Source organism: Leptonychotes weddellii, chromosome 4, assembly GCF_054177405.1.
Source record: "Leptonychotes weddellii isolate Sample4059 chromosome 4, ASM5417740v2, whole genome shotgun sequence".
Classification (NCBI taxonomy): domain Eukaryota; kingdom Metazoa; phylum Chordata; class Mammalia; order Carnivora; family Phocidae; genus Leptonychotes; species Leptonychotes weddellii.
In genome coordinates, this window is record NC_138372.1 from 157,028,012 (window position 1) to 157,055,734 (window position 27,723).

Here is a 27,723-nt window from a genome sequence, read left to right on the forward strand (position 1 = left end):
GTCGGGCTTTGGCTCCGTCTCCAACTCCCGGCCTTGCCCCTGGTCACATGCAGCCTCTGCGCCCATGAAGGGCGGTTTCCAGCCCCTCTGAAGCTGCATCTTCGCAGGACAGGTTTTTAGGTTTCTCTGCCTGGGAAATGATTCTGAGGTTTGGGACAGTGAAGCCCTGAGCTCAGCGCAATGTTTCCAGCGGCCATTCAGGGAGGGAGGAAGCATCTGGAGCGGGGCCATTACAGAAAGGAGGTCTGACTTGGGACAACATCCCTTCGTGCCGATCTTTATTGAACCTCCAGTCTGGGGGTCACCCCCCGCCCTGCCCCGCCGTCGGCCAGGGTCTGTGCTCCCAGGTCAGTCTCCTGACATTCAGTTCAGGCAGGGACTGGGCCAGGGGGCTCACCGATCCGTCTCAACTTTCTAGTCCTGTCCTGGCACGTGGCAGGTGCTTGGAATTACTGAATGGATGCGTGACAATGACCATCTCTTCCGTAGAAACTGGGTCCCCTGGGATAGTGCTTTGGGCACACCCAGGTATTTGCTCTAAGTTTTGTTCACAGCTAACTGCAATCTCTGGCTCGTCCTTTCGTTTAAATAAGCCCAACCCTACTGGGGTCTACTATTACTTCCCCCAAAGTGTTCCCACATCCCCTGCCAAGGAGGCCGGACTCATGTTTCTGTCCACTTCTTTCACTGCCAGAAAAAGAAAAGTTTCCGCCAACCATCTCCATCCGGGCTCTCCATCCTGCAAGCAGCGAGGCTCCAAGAAGACACTCTGCCGCCTGGGGCCCCGTGGAACCACAGCAAGGACAGGCTCCCTGGCGGGTGTCCTGGCAGCCCCTCAAGCTCGGGGCTGGTGAACCGGTCCCGGATCCGAAGTTTGAGGGGTTCGGATCCAAGTAACGTTTCTGTCACTTCTCAGTGGGGGAACCTCGGGCTTAATCTAAACCTCAATTTCTTTCATCTTTAGGGATCAGTAATATTGAACGGAAGAAGACGAAATGAGACTTTGTATCTAATGGATGACGATAAGGCGAAAGCGTATGTGTACGTGTGCGTCTGTGTCCAGAGAAGCCAGTTATCCCTGTAATGTGCCAGGGCTGTTCATTTTGGTCCCTCCAATTCAAGTCTGTTCAACTTGAAAAAAAGCCCATAAACCAGCGCAGGGCTGTGGGTTCCTATTTCCTTTGACTTCTGTTCGTTTTTCCTAAAGATCCTCTCACCTTGATGGAATGAAGAGCTCTAGGATGAGACCCTCACCACAGACACAGCCCCACTCCTGGGCCTAAGGCACTAAGGTACGACTTGAAAAGAGCACAGGGTAGGAAAACGGGGGAATTCTTAACATCCTCCATCACTCGGCACTCACTTCGAGCCATGAGACTGAGGGGAGCAATGAAGGGGTCTTGCCGCTTAGAGATGTGTGTTCCCTTCCTCACGTCCTAAATAAATGCTCCGGCCTATGTGATCTGTACGATTTCCTTAAGCTTCCCCTTTACCTTACAACTATAAGCAGCCCTAATGCCTTTTGGTAAAACTGGAATTCTCTACTAAATGCCGCAGCATCCCTGAGCTTATTAAGACTACCCTAGAGCTGCTAGCCAAGCAGATCTTGGGCACCGGCTTTCAGATTTGAGTAAATCCCCACACGCCACCTTCTGCTTCCCTCAGCATAGCCGGAGGCAGAAGCCTTGCTTCAGCCTGACCCACACACACAGTGCGACAGGAAGGCTGGAGCGCAAGGCCTCCCCTTTCGTAGAAAGGAGCGTCAGCACACGATACCGTGTTAACATGTCCGCTGACTATCAACACACATAGAATTCGGCCACGCAGAGGAACAGCCTTGGAAGAATCGCACATCCCTGTTTTGCTTCCAACCATTCACACTGCTTTCAAGACACACAGGTGTGGTTTAGTGCGCACACGGCGGCGACAGGCGGGGGGGCACCTGACAGACCAAGCCAGAGCACCCCCGTGAGGACAAGCACGTTAGAGCTTAAAGCCAAGGCTCTTGGCCCTCGATGTTTCTGTGTGAGGTCGAGTCTCCATCCCAGGAGGACAGAGAGAGTCTCCTGAGAGGGCTGGAAAATGCCAGAGGGCCCACCGAGCTGAGAGCCTCTGGGTTCAGCAATGTCAGGCAAGTCAGGCAAGTAGCCTTCTGGCTTAAATTCCCACAACACTGCAGCTGCTTCCTCTCCAGGAAGTGCCCCCCAAACACTCTTCCAAGGACGCCTTACGGCTGAGAAAGAACAGAAAGGGCTCTGGATCAGTCATCAGAAGCCCTTGTTCCTGGAGCCCCCCCCGCCCCCTGCCCTGCAGGTCACATGGTAGCACAACGTGGGGAAGTCACATCTCTGAGCCCCCGTTTCCACAACCGAGTAGGCGTAAAAATACTCCCCGTGGCTGTCGGAAGGACGACAGGGACAGCATGTGGGGGGCCGGGGGGGGGTCCTAGGGTGGTGCCGGGTACACGGTAGATACTCAGGGACTGTGACGCAAATTGGGTACCTGTATAAACAAGACAAGCACGTGACCTTCTGAGTCCACAGGCTCCCGGACCAAAGGCTGTGGGCAGCCCCAGAGAGCGCAGAGGGCTCCCCAGCAGATGGCGCGCGGGCCGCTTACAAAGGGGGAAGCCGGGCCGCCGCCGCTAGGGGACAGGGACGGGGGCTGGGGGAGGGGGAACCGAGAGGGCAGCAGGGGGAGGGCGTCCCAGTGCCCCCTCCAGCCCCTGCCCCTGCTGCAACCGCTGGCCTGGGCTGCGCTGGGTCTAGCGCCACCGCCTAGGCAGCAGCGGTTGGAAGAGTCCCCATCGTCCCTCCTCCCGGGAGCAGAATGCCAACAGAACCCATCTGCAAGGGCTCTCAGGATCCACTCTCACTCTCGCACCAGCTGCGACAGGGAACCGGGCAGCGCCCCGGAAGGCTCCCAAGAATCTCCACCGCTCAGAGGGAAGCAGAGAGGGCGGTAGGGGAGGGGCCGCCCTTTCACCAATGTCGTTCCTTAAGCACCATGCTGAGCCGGACACTTACAGGGACGCCAGAGGGTGGTCCGTCTCCTTGCATAAGAGAACTCCCCAACCCAACGGGGTGACGCGACCATCACCACCATGGAGACAGGCTTCAACCCCAACTTAGAGTTCTCGCCCTTTGGGGAAACAACTCATCTAAAGGTGACAGCTTAGACCAGCGGTCTCTCGTGGGAAGAGGACAGGGGTCTGTTAGAGCCGACGTCCTTCCCTGGTTGCAGCCACGGGCGGGGGCCCGGGCACTAGACGCCACAGCTGCTTCTGGAGCCCGGGGCCCCCTTACCTGGTTGGGGGCCTCTGGCGGCATGGGGGACGGTGACTTAGACTGGAAGGCGTCCTGGGAAATGAATCCTGAGTCGTGGGAGGACACGCTGGACAGGCGGACGGGCGCCTGCTGGGCCAAGTTGGAGCCGCGGTAGCGGTAGTGGGAGCTCGGGGAGTGGGAGTGGGAGCCGCTGGAGCGCGAGTCGCTGCTATTCACACTGTTCAGGCTGCTGTGGGGGCAAGCAGAGGGAGCAGGCGTGGGAGGGAAGGAGGAAGGAGCGACGGGAAAAACGGGGGGGGGGGAGGGGGGAGAACATAATGCAGTCAGCTACCTGCCACAGAAAAGCGGGGCAAACGGTAAGGCATGGTTTCAAAACCAGCAGATGATTCAGCTAGCAAACAAAAGCTTCTTCGCGTGAGCAGGGGAGAGAAAACTAGAGTTATCATAAACCAGGAGTCTGCCGGGACTCACTTCTCTGATGGTGCCACGAGGTGACCCTAGCATGGAGGCCCATGATTCTGAAGAGTCCAGTGCTACCCGATTCTGCCACGTCATCTACCACCAAAGCTACAGACCTAATGTCTGCGGCAGGAAAAGATGGGGCTAATCGTCTCTGCTCAGCAGCTCGCAGAATCCCATGACCCTGTAGCAAAAACCATGAGGCTGCAGCGTCACCCGGTTAGAATATGCGAGGGTCTCCCTTAGATGGACCATCTGGGGCCAGGAAACCAAGGTCAACCCAGACAACCGACGCCTTGGAAGTGCAGGTGCCAAGGGACTCCTCGAGGTGACTCCATCCTACACGAACCTGGTTCAAGACCATCATAAAGAACATCAGCAAATCCACTCAGTGTGTCCATGTCACCGTGCTGTACCTCTTATTAACAAAGTTGATGCTTTAATGAATGGCTTTACCCTGACCACAAGAATCTGTGACAGTATCTGTGGGCTGGGTGTGACCGGCACACCTGGAGAGAGGCGGGCAGCTTTCAACACCACCAGGGAGTCAGTGCTAAGCTGTTTGCTTCCGAGATGAACAGTCAACAGGATGTCGAGAAGTGATACACTCCCTGGAGGTGTTGTCTGCTTCCATTTCCACCTCTAACGAATAACGCTCTGCACGGTAATTACTCAAATTACGAAAACCAGAAACCTGAACAGAGTTCTGTGGTCCCAACCGAGATATAAAGTACAGTCGTAGAAGTATCAGAAGGGGTAGAACAAACAACCCAGCCCAGGATTAGAAAGTTTGCGGTTTCTGCTCCTGGCAAGAGAGTCTTGTCAAATTTCGCCAACGCTGACAGCTAATGTGGTCAAGGCCGTGTGACTGCCCCAGGCTAGAATCACTTGGTGTGGACGCTCCGACAGATACAGGGGAGCGTGCCAGAGGAAATGACTGCGGCTGGGGATGATCATCATAATTTCTGCTTCCCCCCTCCCCCCCACAGCCTGCCAATCAGCCAGAAGAGGGCATCTGCGCTCCACCAAGTTCATAGCTGATGCCGTCAGTGCTACGGGGTTTTCGACTGAAGCTCACACTCTAAGAGAGACAAGATACTCATGCAGCTTCGTTTTATACCAATGAGATGGTTTTCTTGGTTACCAAACTGAAAACCCAGTAGATTTGTCAAAGACACACACACACACACACACACACAGCCTACAAAAGAGGACACTAAATCAACCAACATTTTCAGGTTCCGGAACGTCAGGATGTAGCGTCTTCAGTCTGAAATCACTGTTCAGTGTTCACTAGATACGCTCAAATATGAAAGGGCACACACACAAGTGTGTACAGAGACACAACCGGACACAGATTTGGCAGATCCAACCTGCTCTTTACTCTCAACACTCATTCACAAGAAGGGGAAGGTCATTTGGCTTCAGAAAGTCCAAGAAAAAGATCAGTCGGTCGAGGACACCAAGAAGGATCAGTGATGCATGGTGAACCTTCCATCCTTCAAGAAGAGGACAGTAAACTCTGCAGTCAGCAAGCCAAGAACAGTCAAACAGAAAACTGCTAGGAAACAATTCTGCAGATGGCAGAACTATTCTAGATGCTTCTCGAGTGTGTCAGGAGGAGCAGGGTCCAGCTTGACTTACCTGCAGACGCTGGACTTGCGGGACATGGTCGTGCTGGGGGAAGAGGGTGGCGTCTGGTACGACCAACTGTAATCAGAGCCTTTCAAGTCCAAAATCACCTAAGTGGACAGAGCCAAGTGGGTAAGCAAGGAGCTGAGCAGGGAAACGTTATCCATCAAATCTTTACCAGTAACATCAAAATTCTGCCATCATCCAGAGGTATAATGTAAAAACTGTTGTTCAGGTCTTTTTTTAAATTAAAGAACCATACTACCAATCCATCAATGTCCTCATCCTTTTTCTGACACAAGCAAAAATATAAAAAAAATTGCAAGGGGAGGGAGGGGACCATGAATATCAGTCGAGAGAGAGAGAGAGAGAAAGAGAGATTGATTTACAGTTACAGATGAACAATTTACAAGAGTCATTTATAATCCAGGCTAGAATTTATAGGACTTTTGTCTTCGAGAACTATAGGATTGGTTGATCTTGCATTTTAGCTGCTTGATATTTGGTGGTCACTTGTGCCCTATCTGACCACAACTTGATATTTGAAAATCTGGCAGAATCAGGAGCAAAAGCCAATTCTTTCGCAGTTACTTCTGCATCTGGCTCCCCCGCCTGACAAGTAAGTACATGAATGTGAGGTCTACCTTTCATTCTTACAGTAGATGCTCAATAAATGTCTATTTATTGAGTCAATGCACGCCGGCTGTGTTTTAACAAAAGCAATTTCATAGAACGGAAAATATACACTCTTGTGTTTGTCTTCGGAGTTGGTTCTCCAGGGAGGCAATAAGAATTTTGTACAAAGGGCAAAAGCCAGCACGTGATTCGTCAGCTGTTCCCACCTGATATAATGTTACTGTCATGTGAACTAAATGAATAAGCATGAAAAATGTCATCTTTTTCATAAGAGAGAGCCTCACGCATTAATTAATTAGAATGGGAGAAATTCAGTGAGACTGGTTCACAAGGATGACCAAGATCACGGTCATGTTCCTATACGAGTTTATTTCTAGAAGACAGATAAACACAATGGTTAAGACCACGGACTCTTGACTACTTGGTTCAAATCCCAGTTCTGCCACTAATTAGCTAGGTGAACCTGGCTAAGTGACTTTCTCTCTCCGAGCCTCACTGTCATGCTCTATAAAATGGAAATAACAGTGCAGATTAGCTGAGGAAGTCTATGCCAAGAGCCTAGAACACTACCTAGCCCACAACAGGTGCTCTGTAATGGCTCGCAGTGATGACGACTATGTATCCCCATGTGAAACACCGACAGGATTTTAAATGGGAGAATGCCTCAAGGAACCCTCAAGACCTTGAGCCTTTAGGTCTTTGGTTTGCTCTCTTGAGTGCTCAACCCACGCCTCCTACCTGTTCACTTGAGGACGGCAGTTTGTGAGGGTCCATGGTCAGGCTTTTCAGATCTTCTGATATGGTCTGAAGGTGAGTTATTTCCCCTAGCATTGAGATTTCTTCTTCCTGAAGGACAGTAACGCACAGCATGTTGTCATCATGAGTGATTCACTTCCTTGTCTTGGTCCAACTGTTTCTCTGTCTAACCCTTTCAGCGTTTCAGAAAAGGCGCCCGAGACTGGTACCTCTGTGCTGAAGGCGCTACCGCCTCCCCTCTCTCTTGGGAAACACAAAGGGAAAAAGGACTCTGCCATAATTATGGAGTGACTGCGCCCCCCAGACATGGTGAGCAAGTCAAAGCAAACACGTGGCCTTCCTTGCAGTGCTGGGGGGGGGGGGGCTAGCACACCTGCTCAGATGGTCCGCCTGTGTATTCCCACGGGATCCTGCAGCACAGCCCCTCCACGGGCTGAGGCCCTGCTCTGAAGTCACTCCACTTCAGTGGCTGACCCGAGTGGGAGTGATTTGGGTCCGGATCGGATAACGGATCTCTGTGACAGCCCACGTGTGCGCAGTAGCGTTAACTATCCCCCTTCTCTCTTGTGTTTTCCACCAGCTTAATAAACGGCAAGTGAGACAGGAGCAGGAGACTACGGAAGGGAGTCATCCGCTCCACTGAAGTGCCAAGCTGGGACTGCAGGCCTGGGCAAGACTGAGCCACGGACAAGTTCTATGCTCAGAGGCTGACTCATATTTGGGCATTTTGCTAGGGCTGAGGGAAATGAGCTGGTGTCTTACCAGCTTCAAGAATGCTGACAGCAGAAGTCCTCAATTATCGCATGGAAATGATTTACTTAAAAAATTAAGTCTGCACTGATTCATTGAGGATCTTCCCATATTAATTTCACGGTCACTCACTGGTGTTGAAGTCGGCCACCGAGTCTCAAAACCACCCGAAGGCCTTGTTTAAAACCCAGATGACTGGGTCCCCACCCCAGAGGTTTGGATTCAGGAGGGTCTGGGTTGGGCTCAAGAAGCTGCATTTTTTTTTAAGATTTTATTTATTTATTTGACAGAGAGAGATACAGCAAGAAAGGGACACAGCAGGGGGAGGGTCAGAGGGAGAAGCAGGCTTCCTGCCGAGCAGGGAGCCTGACGCGGGGCTCGATCCCAGGACCCCGGGACCATGACCTGAGCTGAAGGCAGACGCTTAATGACTGAGCCACCCAGGCGCCCCAAGAAGCTGCATTTCTAACCGGTTCCCGGGGGACGCTGCCGGCCTGGGGCCCACCACACCTTAAGAACCACCCTGCAAGGCCTTCTTGACTTGGGGAGAAAGAGTAAGTGAATGACCGGTGCTAAGAACCATGAACAAGGAACGGCGACCCAGAGAGCGTCACCGGCCTACGGACGCACTTCCACCATCACGATCCCTGACACGCAGCAAATTCCCCGGGACTCAAGGACGGGTGGATGGATAAAGGAAAATCTCCTCCAAACTGGCAGCTGAAGCCTTCCAGAGCTTTCCACTAACTTACAATCACTGGCCGCAGCATAGCAATGAAGGTGCAGAATCGGCCGCGCTCCTCAATCAAAGCCTTCCGGACCGCCTGCTTTTCTGTTTCTTCCAGCAGGAGATACTTGTCGTTGACATCCTGGAGAGCACTGTCCAACTGAGGCTGGATATCGCCTCTCCCTGGAAACAAAACAAAGGCCCGAGCGTGGCTCACTGAAACACCAGCCCTAAAATAAATGCCCTTCCTCCCTCGAGTCCTGGCCGGAGTGGACATCACCTCTTTCCCGGACTCAAAACAACTATTTAAGGATACTCAGGATGTAAGGTCGCAGTTTTCCGAGGACCGGCCATTTCCGGTTGTTTCCAATGCCCGGAGGGCGCCTTTATCCTCCCGACGAGGAAGACTTCCTGGGTGACCCCTCCTGACTGGCCTTCTTGCCTTGTGCAACCCCACAGAGACTTCTGCCAACAAAACCCCAGATGTGGCAGCCAGACAGTATTCTTTCTTTTTAGAACATTCCGGAGAGCCTAAGGGATGAACAAGGTGAGGGCCTGTGGTTGTTTCCCAAAATGGGTACATGCTGGTTTGTCGGGTCAGCCGCAATCAAAAAGCCTGTGTTCGGGCAGAAGCTTCTGTCCCTGAAGACAAAGATGGCAAGCCTCCGCTCTCCTGTCTCGGGGAGGCCCCTGGGAATCCCTGGCAGTCAGTGTAACTCCCCAGTGGAGAGTCCTGAATGTTCCTCTTATAAAACAAGCCCAGGAACAAAAAGACCTACAGTCAGGTCTCCGCTGGTGAAAACCTAAAGGTAGAGTCAATGCTGAGCCTGCCCCGTGTGAGGTAATCCCCGGCCATGTCCACAGACCCAGTGACGATGAGGCAACCATTTCTAGGGTTTAAGACAGTGTTAACCGTTTATTTATTTATTTTTTTGGAGTGGTAACCTTTTATAAACTCGAACTTTCTAAAGTCAGCAAACTATCTCCATAAATAAAGTTTTATTCGCACACAGCCACGCCCACGCGTGCATACACCGCTATACCTGCTCTTGCTGCAAGAGCAGAGTGGAATCGTAACACACACCGTATGGCCCCTAGACTAAGAATATTTACGCTCTGCTTCTTCAGAGAAAAGGTCTGCTCGCTAGAAGATGAACACAGGCACTGTGTCAGAAGGAGAGGCGACTGCAGACCTGATTTGTAGGTGCGGACAAGGGGGTGACTACCCGAGAGCCCAGCTCAAAGGCTTCTGTGCTCATGTCCCCACGCAGGGGCTTTGCCTATCACCTGAACAGAGAAAACATTTCTAAACCCCTTCAGGGCAGGGCCTTGGAACTCTCCCCGCCCAGCCCCTACCCATGACAGTGCCATGTGTGTATACAGCAGGCGCTCAATAAGCGGTCATTTTAACCACAGAATGTTAGAGACGGAGGGGGCCTTCAGGGTTGTCCAACCTGCTTCTGTTTCGGTAGAAGCGGAGGCCTCAAGAAGGTGAGCGGCTTGTCCAACGTCATTCAGGAAAAGCTGGAGAGCCAGGACAGAGCCCACGCGGCCTGACCCCCCGGAGGCTGGACTCCTCCTCCTCTGCCCCACGGCCTCAGCCGCACGAAGGAACCCCACTCGCCTCCTGGCAAGGGGCCTGAGCAGTCACCGTCTGCCCCTCTTTAAAAAGATGTAGAGAACGTTAAATGCAATGTGCTATTTGGTCTGAAGAAGGAACGGCTCAGGGGAAATTGCCTCGAAAGTAGGAATATGTTCCATGTTTTCTCTCATAAGCAGATGAGAAAGCTTAATTTGGAGCAAGAGGTGGTCAGGCTTCAAGAACATCCCAACAGAAAAGGTCTCTGGGTTTTATTAAGGAAAAGTCACTTCCTGGGCGGGGATGAGGTTGTAGGTGAGCACGCACAGGGAAAATCCTACGTAGTCAAAAGTCACCCCTCAAAAAGCCTTGGACGGCGGGTAAAGCACAGTGAACACAGGATGAGCAACTCTCGCGAGGCAAGGGAGCACAAACGCATGATGGCTACAACAGGCAGGAGTGAATTCCATGCAGGGGTTTGATCCAACAATTCCCTACGGGAGAGCTTGCCTATGTCCAAGCTGACTGCCTACCCCTCAGGATAATTCTAGCACCTCCTACAGGTTCCCCACCACTGCCTCTGTGTCTCCCCCAAGGATGCGGGGCGTCATCCCCACACGGGAACCTGGCCCCAGACCCCAGGTTCCACGCATCTGCAGCAGCAGGGGACCCAAGAGAGCGCGCGCCCCTTCTCACCAGGGACTGGCGAGGAAGGGGACAGGTGCTCCCCACCGAGGACACCCACTGTCTGAGGGCACATGCTCTAGGAGGGAAGGCTGGGGTGTCATCGGCCCTATGAGAAATGGGGGCTTTCTCTTCCACTCTTAAATTACTGATTTGTGCAGCTGAATCCACAGACACCGAAGTTGGACCTGGCACAAGCCTCCGGTAGTCAAGCTCTGGGACGCCTTCTCAATATTCTCTGCTGTTCTGCAGCCCACAAAACCGCCAGGCCCCTCTCCGGGGCTGATCTAAGGCCTCTTTAAGTCTTTCCATCCTTCTATGATGTTCTAACAAAACGTGGAGGGCCCCAGGCATCAGAATGTTCTCAGTTGCAGCGGACGAGGGTGGAGGGGAGTCGGGAAGATAGATTAAAACCCACAGTGCTTGACCAAGTCCACCGGGATGTGCTTTGATTACGGGAGCAATTTCTCCTCATATCAGCCTATAAGAAATTAGGAAAATGTGGCTCTTCCCTTCCTTTCACAGGGTATAAAGCACATTTCTATCTGCAATTAATTAACACTGACTTTTAAGGATACACCTCCATAGGAATGCAAAGTGACGGGGACCCAGGTCATCTAATCTGGTAAATATAAATTTTAATTATTCTATAATTACAGCAAAGTTATCTTAAATATGTATTATATTATAATTAAAAGACTTTCAAATTGTAGTATTCTAAAATCAGTATAATCTGTAAAGACTGCTACAATTATAGGCAGTGAGTACATTTCCATTCATAACCTAGAAACACAATGTGTATTTCTTCAATTCACCAACACAACATATAATTATATTTATAAAAAAAACCATGGAAGAAATTATTCCATGTCCTAGTTGGCTGCACTGGTTTTAAGACACAATCCAGAGCTGTATGGGTGCTGAGCCAACATACAAAAGCCCGTTCTCATGGCTCCTGCCGGCAACGTTCAGGGAGCCCGGGCCAACTGGCCCCGCGCAGCCGGCCCCTCCAGCTCCCACTGGGCTGGACTCCATCCTCTCGGCTCACCTCTGCTATGGCCACCCTCCCTGGGTCACCTCCATCTCTAGTCTGGACAGCTACAATGTCCCCTAATTTGTCACCTCCTATGCCCGTCCAGGGCAGCGCCAGATTACTTGCAAAATGCAAAGTACTGCTTCATTTCAATAGCTCCCGGTGCTTTCAAGAAAAGTCCAATGTCTTCAACACCGCCTGCCCGGCAAGGCATGCCCAGTCAGCCCATCCACTCACTGGCAGCCTCTTAGGAGCCTTCTCAGGCTACACTCTCCCTTCCCTCCTCCCCTCACCTCACAGGCCCTTCTCCGGGGTCCGGGGTCTGGCTCCGTCCCATCCTCATACATGCTCTCCTCCTCGCACTCACCTAAGCGCCTGTTCACCTGGCAACTCTCCAGCCTTCATGAACATCCTTTTTGAACTCTCTCACCCGATTGGGTTTTCTTACTTGATCTCAGAAGTCCTACACGGATCCCACAGGACTCTCCTCCCAGTATAAATTTCCTCTTTATTTTTTGAGGTCTTTGATTGATGCCAGTCTGCCCTACTGATTGGGAACCCCACGGAGGTTTCCGTTCAGTGCTGTACCTTCTCGCCCAGCACACGTGCCTGAAGACAGGCACCCAGATATCTGCCGGCACTGATAGAAAAACTTGGCCTGAGATTGCTCAGTGGCCTTGACCATCCTGCCCTTAAAGGGCCTAACGCTATAAAACTCACCAATCCCAGGACAGCCAAGCAGCCACCGCAGGCCTTCCAGACAAAATTACTGAGCAAAGAGTCGCTTACGACCTTTTCCCTAAAACCCAAGTCACCTTACTCTTGAGAATTTCTTTCCCCCACCGCCAGTTTCCAAGCCTTGGTTGTATTCATGCTGGAGAATTCCAACGAACAATAGCCAGGAGTCCTTTACTCCCCCAGAAGTCATAGGATGGTTCTCTTTACAGAAAATGCTACTGGGACAAAGTACCGATAATGGGCACATCATGGGCCAAAGCAGCATCCCTAAAGGAGAAAGGATTTCATTTTTTATTTTAATTAAGTAGGGAGAGTTTATAAAGCTGTCTGGAATGATAGGAAGATGCTGTATCTTCCAAACATTTTACGTTTTATTTTCCTTAATCTTTACATCAATGTTCAAGGCAGGAATTAATACCCCCCATTGACAGAGGGGAAAACTGAGACCAAGGGACGCAAAGTGGCTTGCACAGAGCCACCGAGCTAGGAATGGGCACGGCTAGACTCCACCCGGAGGTCTTTCTTGTTCAGAGGCCCATGCTCTCTACTTCATGCTCACAGCAAGCGTAAACCCTGCACACAAGCTGCCAGGAGCTACGTGCTCTGTGTCCTCGACAGCCCGAAGGAAAAAGCCAGTCAACTGTGATGAGCATGATCCGGAACCTCCCAGCCACTCACACACACACTGTAGCCCACACCTGAGCCCAGGGGCTGAACCAAGCTAGACACATTCTCAGGCAAAGGGCTTTCTGACAGGGAAGAACCAGCGCAGGACACACGGGGTCAAGACCGCTGTCAGGAAAATACCCGAAGTCATCTCCTTCTCCTGAGAAAGAAGTACAGGAAACCAGCAGAATCCCACAAGGTGACTTCCACCTGCCCCTGACACACACACACGTGCGCACACACACACAACAGCACTTCATCGGAGGCACCCACTTGTTCACATTGCTCTAGCTCACAAATCATATGGGACGGAAATACTGAAATCTGGGATACAAATACGGAAATGGACGTGCAAGGTGAGGCTGGGGGTGGGAACTAGAATGGTAATTCCCCTTTCCCATCAAAAGGCAGCTGTCCTTGTCATCCGGGTATAAATCTTCTGCTCTGCTATCCTGTAGCAGTTTTTGAGTGATTGCCCAAAGGGAAAACCACCGGAAATCAAAAGACTGATAGATTTGATCAGACCAGATTGAAGGCTTTTTGACTTAGCATTTTCAAACTCAATTTCTGTTATTCTTTCGCCAGGCTGTGCCCTCCATGTCCCCCCATCTGTGAGATGTAAATGACCGTCCCTAGCTCGCACGGTGGTCTGGAGACCACAGGAGGTCACTCACAGGAGGCAGTCAGCCCAGCGCCCGTGTGTGGTGATCACTCTGTCCGATGCCATCAGCATCTCTGAAGCCATCCTCCCCGCACTGGGCGCCTCGGCAGGGGACAGTGTGCGGGGCACACGGGTTGTTTTAAAGGAGCTTTCAGTTCCATGTCCTCTGTGCTGTGCAGAAATGCATAACATCCCATCATCCATCATCCGTCAGGATTCGCTGGCCCCTGAGCAATCAGCTGTTTAATCGAAGCAAAGACAGGCTCAGAGGACAACTAGGAAATGTCCCCTGCCAACCCGTGGCTCAGCACCCATGGTGTCTCAGGATCCTCGGTCATTGAAAGGAGTCCGCCTCCATGGTCAAGGACACGCTCTCCCATCCATCACCTGCTTGCCTGAAATTTGCCTCCCTTCAACTCCTCTTTCTCACATTTCCCCTAAAAAGCTCTTGAACCCACCTGCCTCTCTCCGTCCCTGGGGCCACTTCCCCGAGCCCTGGCCACGGTCATCCCCCGCCTGGACAGCAACAGCCACCTGGTCGTGGGCATCCAGCTGGGTCACTACCTAATCCAAATGCACATGGTCACAGAAGAATTTGCTAGAAGCCAAGGAGCCTACGAGGGCTTCACTTCTCCGAAAGTCACGTCTTGAACGTGGTAGAAAGGCTGTGAGCGGTCAGCCAGCTCACCCGTGCCTAGGCCTGCAGCTGAAGGAAGATGCAAGACCACTCCCATCCACGGAAGGTCTCAATATACAGCACGTCCTTCCACCTTCCCTCGGCATGGGGAGAACGTGAGCCCAGCATCTAGCCCCCGACAGGACGCCTAGCAGGTACCACTCCATAGTAACTGAATCGAACGTCGACGAAACCCACCTCCGGCTTCCAGCCGCGCTGCTGTTGTGCAAGCCTACCCCCGGAACGCACACTCCTCTCTTCTCCCACCCGCCCCTTTCTCTACAGGCACTCTTGATTCAACCTTCAGGAGTCTGCTGGAGTGTTGCCTCCTCCTGGAAACCTTTGGCTCCCCCAAGCAAAATCCAGCCCCTGCCTCCTCCGTAAGCACCAGCATTTTCTTCATAATGAACTGTATTGATGTTGCCATGTCACAGGGTTGTCGTAAGACATTAGGGTGTTGTCTTAGAACAGAACACAAATATCCATACATCTGGTCTTTGCCCCAGTTCCTGGCACAGAACTTCCCCAAAGCCTTAGAATTTCCAGAATGGCAGGAGTGTCTCTGTCGTGCTAATGAGGTGACAGGGAGGGTAGGGGGCTAGATAGACAGCTGCAGCATGGGAGATGCTGACCAGGAAAACCAACCAGAGGATTAGAGGCTTGAACTTTCGGGCCCCACCCCTGACCTCCAGGGAGGGGAGAGGGAGTGGGCTTTCAGTCACCAATGGCGGATGCCTACTCAATCGTACCTCTGTAATGAAGCCGGGGTAAAAACATGAACGGCTGGTTTCAGGAGGAATTCCTGACTGGGGAATATACCGACGTGTTGGGGGGGTGGTAACCCCAGGGAGGCCCGGCCGCCCTGCACGCGCCCCCACCACCACCCTGTGCATCTCTTCACCGGGGGGGTTCATCTGTATCCTTGAGAACAAACCAGCAATCCTAAGTACAGTGCTTCCCTGAGTTCTGGGAGCTGTTTTAACGAATTAGCAACCCTGAGGGGAGTCCATAGGAAACCCTGACTTCGAGGTTGGGAAGGCCAAAGTGTGGGCAGCCTGGGGACCCCTACTTGTGGCTAGTGACTGAGGTGGGGGCAGTCTTGTGGGACTGGGCCCTTAGCCTCTGGGACCCATGCCAACTCTGGGTAGTTAGTGTCAAAACTGGGTCCAGTCGTAGGTGTCAGACAACTGACGTTAGAACATAAATGCCTTTGCCACCCTGGGGACAGCTTGGGGGCAGAGGCCACTTCTGCTTCCTTAGCTGCACACGGGGGCTATCGGGGAGTGGGGGGCACTCATACCGAGCTCCCTCAATGGCTTGCTGCACGGCGCGCATCCGCAGTCCTCCCGCAGGATGTTTATGAATGACAGAGACTGCACCAGCTGGGAACTAATTAGCCCGTGAAAACCGGGGATGGCTTACAGCTCTAGCGAGGCAGACCTGCCACCCCCACCCCCCCGAATCACCGCACCAGCCACTGAGGAGGTAAAAACTACACTGTGTAAGAAATCAGTATTGCAAGCAAGCTGTTCTTTGATTTCTTGGCCTTTCCACTGGGCTCCTGTTGTATCCCCTCCAGGCCACTGTAAATACCTCTCCCTTGGCTCCTAAAGGCAGCCACAGGGAAGCCAGGTGCTCCAGCCCATGACAACAGCCTCACTGTGTTAAGGGACAGTTCAGCATTTCAGCTCCTGGGGTCAGCCAACCAGAGTCGCAGGCGAGGCCCCTGGTGAGCTGTGTGGGGGTGAGGCTTTCCCAGAGACCAGCTCTGCAAAGGAAGGGGGTTGGCAGCTCTGGGCCCCCGGGGGGTTGGGGGGGCGGTCTGCGTGGCCTGTTTTTACCTACAATTCTCAGCTGTGAAATACAGCCAAAGAATCCCCCTGCCTCTGAGGACCACCGGCTTTCTTCTCCAATGTGACAGCCCTTTGCGGGAGTTTCTCCGGGTTCAATTCCAACATCTCTACGGATTTCAGGCAGGGACAGCCTTCTGGAATGCCGCACCAGTATAAAAAGGAAAATTCGCCACTCCTGCTTCCACCAAGGTGGAAGGATCGGGCTGTCCCCTGGCTGTGCTTTTCCCCACCGGCCCGCTAGCCCAGGGCTTGGCCTCCAAGGGCTGGCTGTGTCACCCACCGGCTGGCTGCGCCTCTCGTTCTGCCGGCGGCTCTGCCCGGTGCTTCCGAGGGCCATGACATCCGTCACGCCGTGGCTCCCTAGTGCTGACCCATTATTACAAAGTCCTTCGCTGTCCATGTCGCACAGGTCTTCCCATTAAGGCTGGTACCCATTCAATCACTTCCCGCATAATTAAATGTGCGTGCTCCTGGAATGCCTTCCCCAAGACTGGAGCAAAGCCGTGACTCAACAGCCTTCCCCGCTGCGTTACAGCTGGATCCAAATCCCCAGACACATCGCAAGGCTGCTCGTGGCCAAACCACCTCCGAAGGCTGAAGCCATCACCTGCTCCCAATTTCAGAAGGAACTGTTCCAGCTTCAGTTTCCACAGAGCAATCATCTGTTCGGGCCCAAAGCACACTTTTACCATCTGCACTGGTGTGAGTGCAGATGGGGGAAGCAGCTGGACCACGGGCCAGCCCCTCACCACCTATGGCAGGATTTAGGAAGGACGGGGGCTGGGTTGTTGCTCTGCAGACAGCCGACACGTGTTAGTGAGGTGGTGACCGCAGAGAGTAGTCAGAGATTTCCAGGGCCAGGTCTTGGAACCTAGACAGCCAGAAGCAACTGGGGGGGGTGGGGGGGGTCCCTCTGGGCTCCATCCCGACTCCAGTGGCCCAGGAGGTCCTAAGGGGCTGGCGATTCCTGACGACTCTCAGAGGCACACCCAGGACACAGGTGGTGGACAGCCGTGTGGGGCCCCTCGTGCCAGCCACGCCAGCTTCTGAGCAGCCGCTTGTCCCTCAGGCTCAGCAGCAGGAACAGAGCAAAGAGGTCTTCTTTTTGAAGAAAGCCAGGCGACCCACCAACAGCTCAGACTGTAGATGTTTAGGTGGGAACTCCCTCTGGGGAAGAGGGCTCCTAGAACTATCCCTCTTCCAGAACCAAAGGCAGGGGTGCCTGGAAGAGACCCAGACACGTCGTTTTTACCACAGAGGCAGGGAGAACGATCCACACTGACTGTAGGTCTGAGGGGCATTCTGACAGTGGTTTCTGCTGGCTTTCTAAGTATAGAAGAAACACGCGCGGGGACGTGGGCATACACCTGCTGTGGCCGTGGGACGCATAAACCACGCTCCTGCTGGAAGGCACTCAGCACTGATGGCGGAGAAGTTTAGTCCACTTTGGAGTCTGAGCACAAATGAGGCCCAGGCATGGAACCCTCTGGAGGCAGATCGGGGTAGCCAGGGAGCTGAGGCCGAGCAAGGGGAGGGATCCCTGTGGATCTCCTATGGGTCCAGTCCACCTGTGGGGAGACTGGCAGCCTCCAGAAAAGCTGACTCAGGGTAGCACATACCCTTGCCCTCAGAGTGCCCCCTCGCTCCATGGTCACCTTTGACCAGGGTTCCGGTGCTCCCGTCTAAATAGTGACAGCCATGTGTGGGCATACACTGTCCCCTCTACCTTGAACATCCCTCGCCCTATTTTCCACCAGCTGATCCCTTTCCATCTTGCTCACTATCACCTCCCTGCCTCCAGGCTGAGCTGAGTTCCTTCTTTGCCCACTGCTATACCTTTTGCTCATACTCCTCACAGCGCTGAGCACACCAGACTAAACTAGCTGGCTTATTTCCACTAGAGTCTCAGTTCCTCGAGGGGGCAGGATATCCCTGCAGAATACATTTTGAGTTGTAAATTCCTTCCCTCATGGAGGCCCCCAGCCAAGCTTATGAAGGAACCCAGGGTTCAAGGTAAATACTTCTAAGTAGACCAAAGGAGAGTTTCATTTATATATTTTTTTCTCTTGTTGAACCAGAACATTTTAACTAGTGTGAAACTGTGTTAAAATGTAGATGTCCAGGTTCAAAAAGGATTTAAAACTTGTAAAAAAAAAAAATTTTTATGAGGGCTTCAAGCCATACTGCTCTCTTATGTTTTTATGCCCAAGTTCACTGCTATGATTACATGTCACTGTGGCTTAGCCTTGTGGACCCTGTGAGAGAAAGAAACAGAGGGAGCTGTGGCGATTTCTCCTGAGATGAGCAGAGGTTAAGCTACGGAGCCAAAGGGCTGTGTGGTTTCCTTCCTCATCCCCAACCCTACTGCCCATCATTCAAAACAAATAAAATGCCCAGTTTACTCCACAGACGGACTCAGGCCAGGCTCTTAGCGAAGGTTCTAGTAAAACTCTGTGTCATCGTAAGGACACCTACTGTACAGTTCCTTTTATATGAAATGTCCAGAAGAGGCAAATCCACAGAGACAGAAAGCAGATGAGTGGGTGTCCGGGGCTGGGGGCAGGGAGAATGGGGACTGGCTGCTCAAAAGGCAGGGGGTGTCTTTTCGGGGTGGTGCCAATGTTATGGAATCAGTGGCGATGGTCGCACAACACTGTGAATGTACTACAAGCCACGGACACGTATGCTTTAAAATGGTGAATTTTAGGTTATATAAATGTGATCGTAATAATATGCAAAAAAAATTTTAAAAAAGGGGGGGCTATCTTACCTTCCTCCCAAAAGTACACTAAATTTTGTTCAAAGTGTTTCACATTCACAACATTGAGGACTAGAGAAGATCATTGCTTATAAAGTTGGGGAACGACTAGGCCAACGTCACCATGAGGGGAAGCAGAGACAGAGCTGGGTCCTACACGAACGACAGCAGACCATCTCGGCCCCCCACCTATCACAGGAGACCCGGGCCACTTGGGTGTTTGTTGGAGAGGACAGATTCCAATTCAAAAACCTCTCTGGAGCTGTTCGATAAAAATGGTCTCAGAGGACACTCAGCACACTCAAGGCAAGATAAACCACACGGACGCCTCAGACAGACCTTTCCGAGACAGAGGGTATAGCCACGAGACTCCAAAAGCAAATCACCCAGAGAACGAAGTTCAACATTCAGTCAAGAAGAATCACTGGGATTACTGAATTTGAAGATCTGATACCTTTGAAATGAAACATTTCACAAACTCCGCTGAAATAAGAAATACTTCCGTTTTTTGTTTGTTTGTTTTTTTAAAAAGACAACGAATTATTCATTTTGAAAAGAACTAGATGGTCCTGGGGAGACAAAGTTAAAGAAATTTTGCTAGCCAAATCTGATTTGGGGATTATTTTGAGGGTTTATTTAGTGCAGTTCTACACATTTTGTGATATAAATACACGCATATATACTCAGATATATATGTATGTATAAATACGTTTATTTCCGGTGCAAATCACTCTGTATTTCTTCTTTCCATGAGTCTAATACTGAATTATGATGATGCAAAGGCCCTCAGGATGTGGGGCTAACCCGTGAAAGGGCCAAACACCGAAAAAGGAAAATGATTAAAACACACATAACACACACGATTGTCTTAAAGTTATGGAAAATTAAGTAGGCACAACTGATTGTTCTGAGCTGGCAGGAAAACTTGGGCAACTAGCATAGATCTGGACAACCACGGAAAGCCCACAGCAAGGACCACATCGTGACCAGCCACCAGAGAGTCGGGATGGTAGACTTACCGAGAGCGTCCACTGGCGGGGGGCGCACGGTGAGAAAGTGCAGGATACACAATTGACACAAAAAGGAAAATAATAAAGTCAAACTGGGATTCGAGCAGCAGTCTTACCTTCCTTTCATGTGTTCAACAGTCCGTGGTTTGCCACCAGATTTTCTGTCGGGGCAATTAAACCCACCCACCTCCACCAAGAGCTGCGCATCCACGGTCCCTTCCCTGACTTGCTAAAACTTTTCTTTCTCCTCTTAAACAGAAACCTTCCTCGTTAGTAAGCATCACCCCCTAGACATCACGGCATGGTTTCTAAGAAGAGAGATGAAGACTATATTCCCCAAAGAAGCCAATTAAGATGCTTTACACCAAGAAAATCTTTCAAGTATAATTTACTATAACTTGAAAAGTAATTGGGGAAAACCAGGAAACAAAATTTAAACTGGGGTGAAAAATGAAAAAAAAAATAATAAAGTTAAAATTTTAGTAGAAGAGCAAATAACGTCTTCGTCTAGACCTCTGTGAGTCTGTTTATTAGGTTTATAGTATTGGCTTTTTGCAGCCTCTGGTCAAAAAAGATAGATTAAACTATTGAAATGTCAGGCTCCAGGGTTAATATAGTAGAACGCTCCAGTTTTAGCAGCCTCAAAGAAAGTCCTGATAAGCTTTCAGTAGTTTCAGATGGAAAGAGAAGGCTTGACCATAATTAATTTTTACATTTAAATTAATAGTAATCTGGGAGTTAATTAAATGAGAAGGCTGCTGACTTTGTATGGTAAGGTGGCAAAAGCAAGCAAAGAACAGAACACGTTTCCCACAATCCATCCACGCTCACTTCCCCAGTGAAGTTTCGGCCAGCTCCGGGACCCGAGCTGACGTCAAGCAGCAGGGCTTGATGAGGACTCATTGGACATCTTCTAGGGTTCGGACTATTGGGTCGACTCCACAGCAGGTCCCTACCTTCCCGCTGCCTCAGTCTTCTCCCCATCGCCTGTCACTCAGGCTGGCTCTGTCCTGGGTCCCTAACCCTGGGCATCAGCCTGGAACTTCTCCGAGGGCAGGTACTGTCTCTGTAGCTCCCAACATCTGCCTCACGTTTACGCCTGGTAGGTGTTCGGTAACCCTGCCTTCCACGGAAATAGGTACACCCACCCACAGCTGGAGCAGATGCCAAGTTGTTTTAAAATGGTTTTGAGATAAAACCTAACCAAATCCCCAAAAAAATATTCGAAGTTTTTTTTTTTTGGATGGTAATATTTAAATACCTTTAGATTATAAATTACCACTGTCTTTATTATGGGAAAAAAAAAAAAGAGCCCAATAAAGCATGTGACAAAAGGTGATATCTGCAGCGTGAAAATTAAATTAGTCACATACAAAAATGACGTCCCCTATGTGTCTGCCTACATATATACTCAGATATATATGTATGTATAAGTTAATTAATAGTAATAAATAAATAATTAATAGTAATAAATAAATAATTAAAAAATCAAGAGCAGTGCCACCACCATGTTTAACTGCACAAAGGTGTTTGAAATTTTGAAAAGGAGAGTCAGAAGAGCTTTTAGATCAAAGATCACAGTTTTTTTAAAAAGGCACAGCAGAAAGCTGCTTGGTGATCTCCTGAAAACACATTAAAAGCAAAGTGATTATTTGGTTACCAGACTCAGTTCTATCAGGACAAAAAAAAAGGTATCTGAAGCATGTGTCTATCGTAACACACCGTGTAAATCTCAGAAGAAACTACCAACACTTTATAAGCCTAGAGTCCAGAAACCCACCACCTATGGAAGGTGATGCAGATGCCTCAAGAGGAGTTCTGGCAGCAAGGGAAACTTCAGGTAACCAGACCCCAAATCACTGGAAGCCTCAAATAACCAGATTTCTGCTGGCCCTGAACTTGCAGCATTCCTGCTCCATCCTCAGGCTACCCATCTTCTAGGAGAGCACTCCATTATAAACAGAATGACGACTCTGGTGCCTTCTAGAAGGTTCCATTCACCTCAGACATACACAAATGTGTGCACTCAGTCAAAAAAATGCACTTATATATTTTAGAAAACAATATTTTTGTAAAGGAAAGAAAGAAAACTGTTTTCTGGTTGTACTCTGGATAACGAGAAAATCATCTGGAACATTCCAAGCAACTGATCTGACTTGGTGCGTATACATAACTATACCACCGTGGCCACCTTGTCTGGAAGGACATGGTGCCTGAGACCACCAGCTATGTGGCTAGCGCTGAGAAAGAATGCCTCCAGAAACCCCTGCTCACAGCCTCCATCCTCTGCCTTCAGGCCCAAGTGCCCCACGAAGCCTCCCAACCAAATACCAATTCTACTGAGCCCTGGGACCAGAAGCATCTCTTCATGTTACACAGTCTAGCACCCTAGGCGTCCTGAATCTTTCCCTCGGGTGCCTTGATGGGGAACTCATCATCCTCTCTAGGCAGCCTGAGCCAGTGCTTGGGCAAGTCTAATTGCCAGAAACTTCCTTTTGTGTTGCACTGCAATCAACCCATCAGCCTTTCCCTGGAGGTCCAAATTCTGCTAATTGGGACAATGCCAGGGACTTCGAGTGACAGATGCAGTGTTCCAGCCTCCGTGCAGAATTCAGATAAAAGGATTATCACTGCAGCCAAGAACTTAAGGCCTCTGGAAAGAGAACTCTGAAACAGCTAAGGGAAAACAGCTACTTTTTCTTCCCTACTCCTTTTTACCAAACTTCCAAACCTTTCCAAACCTGTAAGTGTCTTCCCTGGACCTTCCTTCCAAATCCCTTTCATCTCAAAGCTGCCAAGCCATCAATGACATGGAAATCAGTCCCGAATGTTTACCAGCCAGATCTTCCATGGGACCCCAGATTCGATGGAAGCGATGGCCATTTGATTTATAAGCATTTACCTCTGGACTCACTGAAATGTTACTGGCCGCAAACCCTGTTACTTGTCCAATGTTAGGTCCCAGGTGCGCCAGGGAGATAGAACATACGTTTGAAAAGCACCAAGAAAACACAACCAAAACAAAGGGGTGAGGCCAAAACTGACAGAAGATCTGGTTATGGGTGAAAATTCTCCTGCCCTTATCGTGAAATGGTTTTACGGTTTTTACAAGAACTGGGAAGACATTTTTGAAAAATGTCAAAGCTTAAAAACTTTGTCCAGTCCTTGCCCCCCTTCCACCAAACTACTCCAGCTCTCTGAATGTATTTTCCTCTAATTCCAAATGAGAACTGCCCGTTTAGGAAGAGGAAATTTGGTTTTGGGGGTTTCTACCTAAAAATTGTCCCAAACATTGTCCCAAACAAACACTGAACACAGAGTTTTTTCCTCATGGGAAAAAACAAAAACATTTCATCAGTTGTGAGACAACAAATTCAAAAAGCTGGTATCAAGAAGAACAGCCTGGAAGAATGTCACCCTCTCAAGTTCGAGTTCCTAGATTTTTGGTCTTAGGAAAATGTCACAAATGCTTGCAAAGTAGATGTAGCTAGATTTTTCTCTGCACATTCCCAGTCCATGTTGGAAGAGCAGAGCTGGGTCACGGATCTGACAGGGGGCCAGTGTGTGGATGACAGCAAGCAGGGAGGCGGGCGGAGGGCCACGCTGCCCCAGTCTGGTTTTCCCTGGGAGTCCCCACACTCACAAACACCATGAAAAGGCTCTCTATAAAGCACATGCTCCCAGGCTCCCACTGCAGCCATTTCTAACATTCTCACAAGGCTTAATAAAGGGTTTTGGAGATTATAGGCTGTGAACGATGGAGGAGAAAAGGACATAATTTCTGTAATAATTACTAGAGGACATCTGCATGAAGGCTTTTATGCATTATCCCAAGGCTTCCAAGAAATTTATAGGTTTCATTACAACGCACAATAGGCATGGAAACTGTCATTTTGGAGACAAAGGTAGGGGGGAGGGAACAAGTCAAGTACAACTTTGCAAGGGCCTCAAATTAATAGATATTCTGCACTTGGGAGCTTTAATTCAGATGGATTCTAGGTGCTCCTGCTCCCCAGGGCCGTCATATGCACCGAAGCCTGAATCCGATGCTTTCTGTTTCCAAGTCAAACCAAGCACGTGCTCGTTTCCCCAAAGGAACAATATTAATGGCAGAACTTGTAGTTACCTTTTTTTGCTTTCTTCTGCAGCTTCAGTGTATCTGAGGACTTCTTTTTTATCTCTTGGCGAGCTTTTTTATATTCTAAAAGAAGGCAGAATATTGAATCATTTTACCACTTTGCACAATGGACAATATTCTAAGGAACAACCATTACTTTCATTACAGAAAGCAGAAACGATGCCCTGCAATGAAGAGCTTAATCCAGAATGCCAAATGATAACAATCTCACACTGACATTGTATAGCCCAGGGGCGATTATTAACATGAAAAGCCACAAAATGCACCTTGGTCTTTTCCTGATAGTATTCACTCGTATCAGCTGTGAGGAAAGACGTCATTCGGGGATATTTCACTACAAGTGAAAAATCCACAATTTCTCGGCCCACGTATCAGGAAATTGAAAAATAGGATTTGCTTTCCCAAAGGCCCAAATCCACAGTGCTTTGCTCAAAAAGGAACCCATGTGGCAAGACGCTTGCCAGATGTTACAATTCAGCAAAGAGCCCCCAAGCCCCCGGCGTGAGAGATCAGACGGCGTGGGGGCAAACTGGGGAAGGTCCAGCTGCCTTAGCCTTACTCTCACACCCACACCAAGGCTGGCGCTGGATCCCGAGGAGGGGCGGCCCACATACGTACACCACGTCCCCCCAACGATTTCCTCGTCCCCCACCAGTCTACACCTGCTCCTGGACTTCCCATTTCTGTCACTGGCGCCTCCATCACCCAGATGCGGACATCTGAAGTGACAACCGCCTCTGACACCTCTCTCCTCCTTTGCTGACCTCATATTCAAATAACTGCCCGTTCGACCAGTTCCCTTGCAGACTTCCCGGATGCTTCCCTCCCCGCAAGCCCCCCAGCCCCATGCTGCCACTCAGGGCCCTCGGTCCCACGCTCCTGGGATCCGCTATGCGCCAACCCTTCCTTCTGGCTTCCTCCCGCCTCCAATCTCCCCATAGGCCTTCCCTCCCCAGCACTCACTGCAGGTCGTATGATCCTCGGAGAAACCCGCCCCTCCCACGCTGCCAGTACTCCCAGCCTTTGGGTCCAGGAGGACCAACTGGGGAGGTGTCCATCTGGACCACTCTGCCCCCAGAGCGCGGCACACGAGGTGCTGAGGAGCTTTCGTTGAAGCATACGCAGAGAGGGTGGTGGTTCCGGGCAGGAGAGCCCAGGTCAGCTTCTCTCTTTAAAAGGTTGGCTTTCGAAACGTGCTGGAATGCCTTACGTGTGAATCTTTGGCGCTGAAGCCTGGCATTACCATTCACGTTTCATTCAGCCGATCACAGCTAAGACCACTGAGAGCCTGGGCCATCAGCCGCTGAGGGAGGTTTCGGGAGTCCTTATCCTCCAACGCCGAAATGGGAGAAGTGGGACCAGAGGGGGCCCTGCGGGGGGCACCAGCAAGGGCAGGAGGCAACATCCGGCAACATCCGCAGCTCTGCTCGGGGCGCGTGCTGCTACGCAGCAGACAGCCTTCCCCCGTACCTTTCGCGTGGTCTTTATCCAGCTGGTTGGCCACTTTCTTCCATTCTTCCATCTGTTCTTGAAGTGGGTTTATCAGACAATCGATTAAAGCACTTTCACCCCAAAAAAAAAAAAAGGAAAGACAAGGAGAAGTTAAACAGATACATTCTGTTGTGAGGTTATCAAAACCACCTAAGTCACGACAACGGGGTGCAAGGCAAGGCAGCACCTAAGCCCAAGTTCACATCCAAATCTCCCCATGTCGTAACCACCTTATTCTCAGAGTGCTGCTCTCCAGGGACTGGTAGGAGGCCGTCAACATGACTGGATGGAGCGAGCCCTCTTCCCATTTCCCCTGCTTACATTCTCTCTCTTGTGTTCACAAGCACGGTCGCAGACCTGTGGGGTCACCCCTCTGGCTGCACAACAGAAGCTCCTGGAGAGCTTTAAAAAGGTAAAGACATCAGGGCTACACCCCAGACCTCATGCCTGAGAGAAACCTGGAGTGCGACCCCAGTATTACTATTTTTTTCTTTTTTAAAGTCACATGATTCTGATGTGCGTTCAGAATTAGAAGTCATGAGTGTAGACTAGCTGGACAGCCTGGAGAAGGAAAGCTGAATGGCCAGCTTCTGGAGAAGAGCGGCGAAGGCATCCCCAGGTACCTCCCCACACAGAGGAACCGTGTGAGGCACAGACCCCCAGGGTTTATGTCTGTGTAACAGAAGGAAAATGGATACATTCCTATGTCACAGAGATGTTGTAGGAAAATTAGCAAGTGCCCGTAAATCGCTCGAATTGCGCTGGTGAGAATTACTACAAAGGTGCCCTCAGACTGCTTTTTGATCGTGGGCCTCCTGAAAATCTTGAAGTTCTTGGTACAATTCCCTCCTGTCCTCGTCAGGGCCTCCCCTCCCCCACACTCACGCCAGCCATCAGCACAGCTCACCCCCTCCTTTCTTCCAGGTCTCTGTTCAAATTGTCCTTCTGAACAGACTCGCTCTAACCACCCAGGGTGGAACCGGGCCACCTGTCTCCTAGCCCACGGATTTCGCCTCGTGGCATTTCCCGCGGCCTGACGTTGTGGGAGGTGTACGCGGTGTCTAGAGTGTAAGCCCCATGAGGACAGGGCACGGTCCTATTCACTGCTATAGCCCACAGGCCTTAAGACAGTGCCTGGCACACAGTAGGTGCTCCATAAACACTGGCTGTTGAACCAGTGTCTCCTCATCCCTAAAATGGGGTAGGGCACCACCATTCATTCATTCATTCATTCTTTACTGCAAATAAACCCGGATGACACCTGGGAGAGGAGGCACTGCTTGGTCTGGGAGCGAGCAGGAGGGAAGGCGGGCAGATGTCATCACCTGCTACCCAGGCGCTTTCTGCTCGAAATGTGTGGACATTCCACGAATTCTCACAAGCACCCCAATTTATAGCAGCTGAGATTCCAGCCAAGAGGCCCACGCCTGAGCGGCCAGCCCGGGGTTCAAACCCAGGCCTATCAGTCTCCAAGACCAGGCACTTCCCACCATGTTCTGCCACCTCCCATGGTGGCCCGGCCAGGAGGGACAGAGGCCTTTCACATTGGCAACCCCTCACACAACTCACGATCCGTAAAGCAGAATGCTCCGATCTGCTTGGAAGAACGTCCCTCCCCTCCACCCCCCACTGGAACACTGGTGACTCCAAATCCCTGGCCAAACACTGCCAGTTCTACCCACTCTGGAGGCTGGTAAGACAGACAAGAGGCCAGCAGCACGGAGGGCTCCATGGTTACCGCTGTCCGCGGTGGGTAGAGAGGATGCCCCCGGGTAACAGCGCGTGCCCCGCTCCCCAGCACCACGACTCTCACACCCACACCACGGCACTTCTCCCTGGGCCCGGCACAGGCTGAGCTCCACCCAGGTGACTCACCTTCCCACGACCTTCAACACCGCGGCCTGGCCTGGAGAGGGCTACATTGCTACTCCAGCATCAGTCTGTGTTCTATGCTTTATTTACCCTGCTCCCCAGAATGGGATTCTGCTTCCAGTTTTTACTGTTGTCAGCAGCATTTCAAGGACTGTCCTCCTGGGGAAGGATTTGCTCTCGTCCTTAATTGTTTTCTCTGGTTAAACTTCTAGAAGTAGAATTGCCGTGTCAAAGAGGGGACTCGCTTTTAAAGGCTTTGCTGGATGGACGCTGCCAGATTCTCCTCCAGAAAAGGGACTAGTTTACACTCCTTCCAG

General features: G+C 50.9%; 1 protein-coding gene and 1 long non-coding RNA gene across 4 annotated transcripts in view; one reads left to right on the forward strand and one right to left on the reverse strand.

The window, feature by feature from the left end:
• Positions 1–27,177, reverse strand: part of MTSS1 (MTSS I-BAR domain containing 1) — a 34,741-nt gene extending 7,564 nt beyond the window's left edge. For 2 of the 3 annotated variants that reach the window (XM_081816513.1, XM_081816511.1), the window contains exons 1-6: positions 25,514–27,177; positions 24,032–24,106; positions 8,273–8,430; positions 6,753–6,860; positions 5,391–5,488; positions 3,306–3,516 (exon numbers count right to left, since the gene is read on the reverse strand). In XM_081816513.1, the coding sequence (XP_081672639.1) occupies positions 3,306–3,516; positions 5,391–5,488; positions 6,753–6,860; positions 8,273–8,430; positions 24,032–24,106; positions 25,514–25,565 (702 nt within the window). In that variant the 5' untranslated portion in view covers positions 25,566–27,177. The remainder of the gene's footprint in view (positions 1–3,305; positions 3,517–5,390; positions 5,489–6,752; positions 6,861–8,272; positions 8,431–24,031; positions 24,107–25,513) is intronic. The other variant, XM_081816512.1, reaches the window with a different exon arrangement.
• On the forward strand, positions 7–9,263 carry LOC115943942 (uncharacterized). Its single transcript, XR_004078509.2, has 3 exons — positions 7–1,292; positions 6,950–7,079; positions 7,351–9,263. It is a non-coding gene; the product is annotated as an uncharacterized LOC115943942 (long non-coding RNA).
• Positions 27,178–27,723: the final 546 nt, after the last annotated feature.